At 40.5% G+C, this 11,798-nt stretch overlaps 1 protein-coding gene across 1 annotated transcript; it reads left to right on the top strand.

Annotated features, from left to right (window-relative positions):
• Nucleotides 1-4,820: 4,820 nt before the first annotated feature.
• LOC129721969 (saccharopine dehydrogenase-like oxidoreductase) lies at nucleotides 4,821-11,404 on the top strand. Its single transcript, XM_055675115.1, has 5 exons — nucleotides 4,821-5,010; nucleotides 9,709-10,566; nucleotides 10,625-10,715; nucleotides 10,775-11,043; nucleotides 11,108-11,404. Exons 2-5 carry the CDS (start codon nucleotides 9,740-9,742, stop codon nucleotides 11,199-11,201), a joined length of 1,281 nt encoding a protein of 426 aa, XP_055531090.1. The 5' UTR covers nucleotides 4,821-5,010; nucleotides 9,709-9,739; the 3' UTR covers nucleotides 11,202-11,404.
• Nucleotides 11,405-11,798: the final 394 nt, after the last annotated feature.

Below are 11,798 nucleotides of genomic sequence, written 5' to 3'. Positions count from 1 at the left end.
AGACTGATTTTTCAATTTCTTGAAGCACCTGTCTTTCTATCGATATTATCGCCAAGCCACACAAACTTTCTTGCGACATGGTCGATCGTGGTTACGTCTTTATAAGTTCTAATTTTGAGAAACTTCTCTTGCCACTTGTTACTTACTTATTTTACATTTAAGGCGACTATTTCGCGTGCATTCTCGTCGACAGCACACATCCAACGAGTGCGGGGTCTACCCCGAAGTCGACGACCTCTATCGGGATTCCTGCTAAATATAGCCTTCGCTTGACGCTCATCCGGCATTCTCGCTACATGCCCAGCCCACTGAAGCCTGCCGTGTTTCATCCGCTTGACTATATCCGCCGATTTGTATGCCTGGTACACTTCATGGTTCATGCGTCTGCGCCAAACACCATTTTCTAGTTTGCCGCCAAGGATTGAACACAAAACCCTACGCTCAAAAACACCAAGAGCTCGTCGATCAGCCTCTTTCAGCGTCCATGATTCATGGCCGTAGAGGGCCACGGGAAGAATTAGTGTTTTGTAGAGTGCAAGTTTAGTACGAGTTTGCAGACTGCGGGACCTTAGCTGGTTACGTAGTCCGTAAAAGGCCCTGTTTGCGGCTGCTATCCAGCTCTTTATCTCACGGCTAACCTCGTTGTCACATGTCACTAATGTTCCCAGGTAAATAAATTCGTCGACTACTTCAAATGTTTCCCCATCTAGCACCACCGCAGCACCAACCTCCAACGGACTACCACGCACTCTGCCAGCCACCATGTATTTCGTTTAGGCAGAGTTTATGACAAGCCCCAATCTCGCAGCTTCTTGCCTGAGAGGTCCGAGGGCCTCTTCCACTGCTCTACGATTGATACCAATAATGTCGATATCGTCCGCAAAACCTAGAAGCATGTGCGATTTCGTAATGGTGGTGCCGCTTCTCTACACACCAGCCCTCCGTATAGCACCTTCCAATGCGATGTTGAACAATAAGTTCGACAGCCCATCACCCTGCTTCAAACCATCTAACGTCACGAAAGATTCCGATATCTCATCAGTTATCCTGACGCTTGATGTAAAACCTTCAAGGGTGGCACGTATCAGCCTAATCAGCTTTGTTGGGAAGCCATGTTCGAGCATGATCCGCCATAACTCATTTCTCTTAACTGAATCGTACGCTGCCCTGAAGTCTATGAACAGATGGTGCGTCTGCAAGTTGAATTCTCGAAATTTTATCGAGGATTTGTCGCAAGGTAAACATTTGGTCCGTCGTGGAGCGTCCCCCTCGAAAACCGCATTGGTACTCGCCAACAAAGGTCTCCTGCAACGGCCTCAGTCTGTGGAACAGGATGCGGGAGAGAATTTTGTACACGGTATTGAGAAGAGTTATGCCCCGATAATTGCTACAGTCCAGGCGATAACCTTTTTTTGTAGATCGGGCATATGAGACCCTCCAACCAGTCCGAGGGCAATTCTTCATCAGACCACACTCTCAGTATGATCCGATGGATGGCACGATACAGCTGTTCGCTCCCGACTTTGAAGAGTTCAGCGGGTATACCGTTCTTCCCAGCTGCCTTGCAGTTTCTCAGCTCTTCCACTGCTTTCTTCACCTCGTCCATGGATGGTGGATCCACAGCTTGACCATCATCCTCAATAGTCATCCTGCTCCTTTCGACTCCACTGTTTCCCTCACCGTTCAACAACACACTGAAGTGTTCCTTCCAACGCCTGGCCACCTCTGTTTTATCGGTTATCAGGTTCCCCTCCCTATCGTTGCACATGACAGGAGCTGACACGTTTCGATTCCTAATTCCGTTGACCTTCTTGTAGAAGCTCCTCGCATCGTGTCTGGAGAAGCAACCTTCCGCCTCCGCAAGAAGACGCTCCAAATGCTGTCGTTTCTTCCGGCGATGGAGTCTCTTTTCAGCGGCTCTAGCATCTCGATATCTACCCACGCTCTGACGAGTCACAGCCGTGGCCAACATGGGACCCCTGGCGCGGTTATTCTCCTCCGTCACTCGCTGGCACTCAGCGTCAAACCACTCATTGGACGCAGCTGCCGCAGTTGTACCCAACACTTCTTGCGCTGTAGTGCTGATCGAACTGTGGATGTGTCTCCTGCGCTTTCATTGTATGTCTTTTCCAGGAGCTCGAAGAACACCACTTGTTACACTAATGGGTAAAGTGAGTTAAATTCTCAAAGATACAAAAACATTTGAAAAAGTATCAATCAGTTGATTTTTTGTGATTTAGTTTAACGCATTCATTGGAGTCGTCTCAGCTGGCAATAAGGTGATAAACTAACAAGTTCTTGGTGCATTTCATGTCCATCGATGTCACACTCTTTCTTGTGTGTGAGGATTTTCTGTAAATGTAGACAACTTTTCTCTAACTGATCTGTACTACAACTCATTAAACTGTGAATATCATACAAGAAGCTGAAATTGTCACTGTGATTTTTCATTAACTGGAATCGATCATCGAACGATGCAATAGAAGAAATTCCAATACTAGAAGAAATTCCAATACAGAAAAGAAGAAATTCACTTTGAAAGAGAGTTTTTTCGATGTAATTAATTTATATAGGGCATAATAAATTTCTCCTATATTAAACCTCAAGGGAGTGACAGCATCAATTCGACTTTCCCAACGCGTTCCACTCAGAGGCTTTACCGTAAGAGAAGTAATGTGTTTTTTGAACGATGAGTTGAAGCAGAAAAGAAGTTGAAAATTGCTTGCACGACATTGAAAAAGTCTACTGCATCAAAACATGACTTGGCACCATCGCTAACAACAAGATTGGTTGCTGCATGGAACGGATTGATTTTTACGAAGTCCGACTGAGCTGAAATTTTGCAAGAAGACTGTGGCATGTGGAGTGTTAGTACAACGTTAGTACATGAAAATGTGGATGGTCGCGTCGCACGTGAATAGAAATCCTGCTAGAGAGAGAAAAAATTTCCTCGTCGCCTAAAAAATAAGCACACGCATTAGCCGTCTGTTTGCCGCCCCTCGATGATTTACGAGCAGGCGACCGCCTACTTCGCCTACGCGTTAATCCGCCCCTGCGTCTCACTAGAACTTATCACTGAAAATCAATCGCACACTAATCCCTAATGCTCTTTACATATGAATCCACGGTATTTCAACGTGTTTTGGCATGTGTGTAGGCATTGTAATCTGAGTGTAAAATGATTGATTTTGGTATGCATGACATGGCAAATCGAAGTGTAAGACACTTGACTTTTTGCTGTGAACTGAAACGCAAGTGTATTTCACGTAGATATGAAATGTTTTATTAGCATAGAAGTAAGTGGAATCCACTTAGCAGCAACGTGTCGATTTTTTACAGTGTAGATCGAGTGTCGTCTGGACAAGAAAGGAGGATGAATAATATAAAAATGTAATTTTCATTTCCAATGTCTGGAAAATGATTTTCAGCGGCCTGTACTAACAACAAAATTATAGTTACTGAAAATAATAACAAAAAAATTTCTAGTATGTCAAACAATTCGTTGTAAACCGATGGAATCAATGCCAACCGAACGGCGAGTGCTAACATTGGACTTTCTTAAGCAAGCTCTTCTAAGAGATAAGAAAATGCTAGACTTTGACCGGGTGCATGCGCCAACCTACCCCACTGCCTCCCAGTGGCCCGTATCAGTTTGGCCAGTGCATATTGCTGTGGACAAAAACCCGGTGCGATCAAATTTCTAAAAGCTTTGAGATATCAATAATATACAGCAAACAGGGCAGTATTTGTGGCCCGAGCCGATATTTGTCTCTTCGGTATTTGTACACTGAAAGAAATCAACATGACATTATAAAGTGTTTTGCACTTGAATTCGCCCTACTGGTCAAAACATATAGAATTCATATGCGAAACACTTTAGAATCATTCATCGTGCAACACCTCATTTTCTAAAGGAAAACACTTTCAATTGTGGTGTTATGACATATAGACATAAAGTGTTTGGATTTTGAATCTCAAATGAATGCTTACCGAGCTTCGAATGATTTTTATTCGATTTTAAAATGAAAACAGTTTTACAGGGATATGATTGCATATAATATTTTTTATTTATAAAATTAAAATTTCACTATAAAAATTCATCACCAAATATAAACTATCCTTTTCTGTTGAAGAAGCCTGTAAAGCAAACAAAGATTTAAATTAATTTAATTTAAATAAGTGATGTTTTAGTAAACAAATACTTGTGATCTTGTGCTGGAAGGACGAAATAAGATTAGAATTCGATTCTTTTACGTGACATAAATCACTTACCTTCCAAAAATTTACAGATGTAGTCTGGAAAATCCTCAAACTTCTGAGCCGTATGACACTCGTTGACTCTTCATCTGTCGCCATTTTTCTACTTTTCCGCCCAAACGGCACATCATTTGACATATAAAAACAAAACAAATCAACTGAAAGTGTTTCGCACATGATAATCACTGTAATGAAACAGTGGGGCAGATTCATGTGCAATTCACTTGTAAGGGATGTTAGAATCATACGTAAATAAAAGTGTTTCGCACATGATAATCATTGTGATGAAACAGTGGGGCAGATTCAAGTGCAATTCACCTAAAAGGGATGTTGGAATCATACGTAAGTGGAGTGCAGCTCATGAATGTAAGTTGATGTGTGCGACAACTTGAAACGAAAGTGAAAAATGATTGAATTCGATGAAAGAAATTCTACAAATAACAATGCAGAGTCATTTTCATATCCAATTGATGAAACACTTGGATGGAGCGTGCCCAGTTTTTTCAGTGTAAAGCTGCGCATTGCCAATCTCGAAGCCGGCCGGCATTTTCCACTGCTTCTCGCTTGTTGTTCAGTTCGTCATACGCGTTCGGTCGATGCAGTTGAATTTGAGAGTTTCAGAACACGGTGGTGAGGTGGCACAGTTTTTTACAAGTTCAAGGTTGAGGAGTTGTTTGGAGAAGCAGAAAAAACACGGTGCAATAAAATTTAATCGTAGATTCACACACCTGTAAACCAGATTACACCTGAGAGGTAAGTTTTTATGGTGAATTTTTCGGATTAGACCAGCCGAAATTGCCATATTGCTAAGTCGCAAATCGACAAATGATGCGAATAAAAAATATTCCAATTCGCTAGCGATAAATAAAATGTGAGCTCGTGAAAGGTTGGTGCTGAAAATAAGTTATTTTTTTCTGCTTCCATATTCCTCCGCCCAAGTTGAGAAAGAGCGAACAGTGGATTAATCGATTGCAAATTTATCGCACTGGAACGCTGAAAACGCGTATTATTTCTGGCTGTGACATAATGTAAGGCAAAACCTGTTGGATGTGTCTGCCATATGTGGCTCTGTTCCATGATTGTGTTTGATCTATTCTAATAGAGTCTCACAGGCTTCGACTATTTGGCAAATACGTGATTTTTGCCTATTCCGGCTGAATCGATCACACAATTATAATTTTCCAGAACATAGAGGAAAAAAATCTACTCAAGTATTAGTGCCAGATTCGATCGTTGTGCTGTTCTGAACTCATTTACAGTAGGATTAGTTCATCATGAGGAAAATTAGAGAGGAATTTCATGCTAATTTACGCAGTTGCTGATAGCTTCTTCCCATTTCTTCATAAAATTTACATGTCTTTTTCTAAAAATATAGGATTAAATTTTTTTAATTGTATAATCTACACTATTTCGATCAAATAAACGACATGAAAGATGGATTCCAATCATATGTCACATCCCTGCAACTGTGTTAGGAACGAGAAAAGAATGTTTGTGCAACATTCATTTAAGTTAGTTGCAGAAAACTCTTCGTGACCTCATAAATATTACGTGGGATGTTTATATTTTGACTGCATTTTGTTTTTCTTTACTGAGCAAAGTTTTTTAGTTTTATTATTTTAGTATAAACATTTTTGAAAACATAAAAATACTTTCTATAGAAATTTTAATTAAGTTTAAAATAAAGATTAAATCAAAGTTCAAAGTTAAATATTTCATAAGCAATTAAACAATGCTTATACCAAAATGACTAAGATTTTTTATTACATTTGTACCGCATGGAATCCCTCCAGAAGGCAACGAACATCGCGAGTGTCTGTAATGCATGTAGCAAATTTCGGAATGAATGACCGCATTGTGACTGCTGTTGCGAAACTTCGCAGCCGGCCGACGCGACGTGGTGCCTAATGTGCAGTGCATACATCCCGTCCCGTCCCTTTTCTACTCGATGCAGGCCGCTACCGTTCTGGTAACTGTCCGCTCAACAGTCGTACATATATATTAAATAAAATAAAATGAAATAAAAAAAAACGCTGCACAGCATTAATTCAGCGGAGTTTTTCTTTTGCTTTTCTTGATTTGGAAAATGACAAAATGAAAAAAAAAAGCAGAAGTCGCTTCGGATGTGCTTCGATCCGATCTTTGACTAAAAATTATTTTTAACTCGCGGAATCGATTACCCGAAACGCATTTGAAATGCCAAATCGTCGAATGGAACTACCTATTTGAGCTTCACTTCCACGAAAAAACTAAAATTTACCTTTTGCACTTTATTACAGTCACTCTGAGATGCCCGTTCGTTGATATTCCATCGCAGCAAAACATAATGACTAACGTAACTAAATAATTAAAAGTCATTCTGGATGATGACGTGTGCTTTTTCAAGGATTTCTGGCAATAAATCGGATGGCTCTTGCGCGATCATTTTAGCTTGGTCAGTTTAACTACCTGTCCAAAGCAGAGATGTCTAAAGGCGGGGTAGTTTTTTTTTAGACAAGACTAGTTTATGTTGAAATAATTGCGCTTGTAAATTTGATAGAACGGTACGCAATTTATAATTCAATGGAACATTACATTCATTTGAACAATTACTACTATGACACGAGGACATCTATTTGAGGTTTACATCCGGGAAACAAGAACTTAAGGGTCGTTTTAGAACGAAACTCGTAACCTTTTTTTATTTTCACGTTAACTTAGTAGTTGGAAATAAATCTATGGAACACAATTCATCCAAACAATGATGTTCAAAACAAGACAAATATGTCAACAAAGAAAACTTGCAACACTCTTTCTTGGATAGATAAGTTTCTTACAGTTCACATAAGCAGTGATGATGGTAGTATGTAGCAACTGAAATTACATTAAGGAAACGTACACTAAGGTCGCTTTTTACGCGGATTCCGGAATTTACCGGAATTTACCGGACTTTATTGTACGTACGTATCTGTGGACGATATAAGAGAGTATTCGATCTTTTTGTAGTAGAATTGAATGGAAACATAACTTACTCTCAAAATTCGCTCTCTACTCAGATATAAGAATATCAAAATATTACAGAACTAAGAATGTAATCTAAATATGGGTCATTCCATGTCAAGTGTCCGAGGAAATGCATCGACCATCTCCGATTTCGACCAAAATTTGTGAGTCGATGTATTTTGGGCCGGAACTTATAAGTACGAAGTGTTGTACCAATTGGTGGACCCCTCGGCCAATGGGACTGCCTCCACTTTTTGCGAATTTAGCAAAATACCTTTTTTATTTTGTGAATATCTCGGGACCCTCAAGAGCTACAGGTGATATTGACATATCATTTTGAAGGGTTTTAGATGTAGAATCGAACTACGCGATCAATTTTTTTTGCAGTGTTGCCAACATTGCATTTTTTTCGATTCAAAATTTAATTTGTAATTTCCTCAAAATACCCCCCCTTCAATTTTGATTTTGACCACACCAATGTGTTTAGCAGACGATTTTACATAGGAATCACTTATCAGCAAAAAACAAAATGTAGCGTTCCAGAGATACAGCATTTTCAAAATTGCAAGATTTTGGATTTTGTTTACGCACGAAAGCGTTTCTACATAAATTGCTGCTATCTTAATGGTATCTTAGCAGGCGTTTGTGTAATCGAAGAGTTGTTTCTTAGAGGAGCATCCGTTAATGAAATAACGCAAAAAACTCCGTTCTAGAATCATTTTCACGAAAAGTTACAGGAGAGTTTTGGCTACACTTTTCGTATTTAAATTCAAACTGTTTTTTGTTAAATGTACACTTTTGTCCATGATTCGAATTTTGAAACCAACATGTGACATTTTTTATGACGTGAAAAAAATGCTGATTTCTGATTTCATTTCATGCACCGGGTACTTATCCTACACATGCAAAATGTGCCAAAAACAATATCGATAACGAATTCTCTCAACTAATCTAGTTGATCGAGACTGCTATTAGCCTCAAGGCTAAGCGTGCGATATTGTTTTTGTATAGAACTCCTCCTTCCCTTCATCGGGTTTATCGTTGGTCGGTGCGTACACATTTATCAGGCTGTAGTTGAAAAATTTCCCCTAATTTCTCAACACGCATATACGGTCACTGATCGGTCTCCATCTAATGACATGCTTCATCTGTTTCCCTGTGAGCACGAAACCGACTCCCCTTTCTGCTTTCACGCCGCCACTGTAGTAGATGAGGTATTTGAATGAAGTGCCCGCAATAGGATCTACTGCAGTGCCCGGAGTTCGAGTTCTCCCGCTTTCGGCCACCTCACCTCCTGTATGGCAGCAACCTCCACATTCACCTTTTGCAGCTCTCTAGCCATGATACCTGCACGTGCCGGTTCGAGTAGAGTCCTTACATTCCAAGTACTGAATTTCCAATAATCGTTGTCCTTTTTCGTACGCCTAGGTCCATGCCGATTATTCCATTCCGTATTTATATCTGGATTGTTCGTAGTATTTTACCTTCGGTATGCTGCCTTACTAGGGCTGCGATACCTGGTCTCGCGACGGGGCTGCCGTCTTAGATATAGCCGGCGAGGCACCGCATTTCGTAATTCAGCCGCCCGCTCCGGGTCAGACACTGTTGTACGCCGCCCCTAACAGGGGGATGAATTAGGGTTGTCCAAAAATAGACAATTTTTTTTTCAAAAAATTGTAGCTTTTGAGCCGTTTAACCGACTTGAACTCTTTTAATGGTAAATTGAAGTTAATTAATAGGCCTTACAAGGTAAAAAAAATTTCATTTCATAAGCATTTTTTCGTTTGCTTCAGGTGAAAAAAAATCTTCTAGATCTTCTTAATTCTTTTGAGCTGGGCCCATAACCTAATTGAAGGCAGAGGTTTAAACAAATAGGTCTTTATTGATTGAAGACTAAAGTAGAAGTGGTCATTGGGTTGCTATAGCAGTCGTTTGCTATCTAGCACTATCAGCATCGATTTGTAAAGTAACTAGGACTTCAAATTTAAAATTAATGACTGTCGTTGAAGTTTTTCGTCTTTTTCGACTGAATACCTTATTCCGTTCTTAATTTTTTTATACCCTGAAAAAAAATGATAAAATGGTAACAGGTCTTCAATTTTTTGGCTAAAAAATATCAAAAATTTGCATTCGAATTTACGTCCGAATAATTCCTTTCATTTAGTGCAATCAAAATTGAGATACCACTGTCAAATTGATTCGAAAAAGAGTAGAATTAACGTTGATTTGTTTGGTAAATATATTTCGATTAAAAAGGACATTCCTATGTTTGCTGTGTCTCTTTATTTACCTCTGTGAAATGGGAAGTTTGAGAGACAAACCCAACTCAACTCTAAGCCATAATGCACGTGGGTGCACTGAACAAGTTCCAACCCACCGTAAAATGAAACTTCCACAGCCAGTCGAACTTCACTCAAGTATGCAGATCTTTCCTTTTTTGATGCAGTTCTTTTTTTTTTTTGCTTGCAGCTCGTTTGGGAACTAGCCAGAGCAACTGACAATGTCGAGCGAACGTAAGCTGGACGTGATCATTTTCGGTGCCAGTGGTTTCACCGGCAAGTACACGATCTACGAAGGTATTAAAATCTTGGATGGACTAAAATGGGGCGTCGCCGGTCGCAACAAGGACAAACTGGCCAAAATTCTCCAGGAGGTGGAAAAGAAGGCGGACAAGGATCTGTCCGAAACGCCAATCATAATCGCTGACGTTAAGGATGAGGAATCGTTGAAGAAAATGGCCGAACAGTGCCGAATTGTGGTCAACTGTTGCGGACCGTATCGATTTTACGGTGAACCGGTGGTGAAAGCATGTATTGAAGCTGGCACCCATCACGTGGATGTTAGCGGTGAGCCACAATACATGGAGCGCATGCAGTTGCAGTATAATCAACAAGCGCAGGAGAAAGGAGTTTACGTTGTATCTGCCTGTGGGTTCGATAGTATTCCAGCTGACATGGGAACTGTTTTTCTGGAGAAGGAATTCGACGGTGTGGTGAATTCGGTTGAAACTTTCCTGGAGACAACGAACAAAAGCAAATCCACGGGTGGAGCAGTCATTCACTACGGAACGTGGGAGTCTGCCATTTACGGGTTGGCGCATGCCAATGAACTGCGAGGAATACGAAGCCAGTTGTATCCGGCGAGACTTCCCAACTTTCAGCCTAGATTGAAAAGCAGACCACCAGTGCATAAAGCCAGATTCATGAACAATCGCTGGTGCCTTCCATTCCCTGGATCGGATCGATCGGTGGTGATGCGATCGCAGCGATACTTTTACGACAACGATAAGAAACGACCAGTGCAGATGAAGGCATATGTGGCCTTTGAGTAAGCAGATTTGAATTTAAATTGTATAATCAAATAATGGCATTGTTATAATTTTCAGTTCTTTCCTGGTAGTTGTAGGCGTAATACTGGTGGCAGGTGTCTTTGCCATAATGACTCGATTCAAGCTTGGTAGACAGCTTCTGTTAAAGGTAAACGTTCAAATTCTTGATTGGTCTTTAAAACTTAATCTCTCCTTCAAAACAAACAGTACCCACGCTTTTTCTCGGCTGGATTCATTTCGCACGAAGGTCCGACGGAGGAAATGATGCAGAACACCGATTTTGCAATCTACTTCAAAGGTGAAGGCTGGAACAAGGACGAAGCATTACTCGAACCGTCCGACCAGTTCAAGGCTCCACCCAATCAGAAGATCATGGTGAAAGTTTCCGGAAGCAATCCCGGCTACGGGGCCACTTGTGTGGCACTGCTACTGGCGGCTACGACCATATTGAAGGAGAGCGATAAGATGCCGTCAACGTGAGTTTTGGGTGTTTGTTTTTTTTGTTTCGTTATAAGCATCGCTTATTTTCTACTTTTTCAGAGGAGGAGTTTTTCCACCAGGAGCCGCTTACTCAAAAACTAAGCTGATTGAAGAACTGTGCAAAAATGGCTACAAGTTCGAAGTGCTCAAATGAGCGAATGCATGATATATCTTGATCAACAAATGCACAAATTGCAGATGCGACTAAATATGTTACCGTCGTAAACTTTTTTTTTTTTGCAACGAATCGCTGAGCGTTAAACTGCAAAATTTTTTCTTATTATTATTATTAATAAAAGCACAATCTATTTCTATTCATTTGGGATAAATTGATTATTAAACTTTTATTGTATAAAATTTTCAGACTTTTAATTGTCGATGCGTTTTGTGATAAACACAAGCGTTCCCTAGATTTAAACTTCAAATTGACCAACTGACTTTCTGTTATTCGGAAATTGCGTACTTACCTCACTATACCAGTCAGCTTCAGGTCGACGAAATCGTGTTGTTCGTTGATATCGCCTCCATTCAATATGGTCCATGGCTGCAGCTCGCCAGTCATGTCGTCTGTGGAGGTCAGATTACTTATCATGTTGCATGCTTATCACCGTCGAAATAAACTCCAGCGGATATTCATACTCGAAAATCGTCCTGTTCGACTGTCCGAAAGTGTTGCGGTAAATCATCTTTCGGAGAACTATTTGCGGCTATTTTAGTCAATACACAGTTGTAGACGACACTTTCTGCTGGT

This window comes from Wyeomyia smithii, chromosome 1, assembly GCF_029784165.1.
Source record: "Wyeomyia smithii strain HCP4-BCI-WySm-NY-G18 chromosome 1, ASM2978416v1, whole genome shotgun sequence".
NCBI lineage: Eukaryota > Metazoa > Arthropoda > Insecta > Diptera > Culicidae > Wyeomyia > Wyeomyia smithii.
Note: the sequence above shows the minus strand (reverse complement) of the source record. Positions and strands in the feature narration are given on the sequence as shown.

What these genes read in the sequence shown, in the direction of transcription:
- LOC129721969 (XM_055675115.1), top strand. Translation starts at nt 9,740, where the DNA reads ATGTCGAGCGAACGTAAGCTGGACGTGATCATTTTCGGTGCCAGTGGT. An exon ending in AAGGCATATGTGGCCTTTGA is followed by an intron (nt 10,567 to 10,624) that starts GTAAGCAGATTT and finishes TATAATTTTCAG; the next exon opens with TTCTTTCCTGGTAGTTGTAG. An exon ending in GTAGACAGCTTCTGTTAAAG is followed by an intron (nt 10,716 to 10,774) that starts GTAAACGTTCAA and finishes CAAAACAAACAG; the next exon opens with TACCCACGCTTTTTCTCGGC.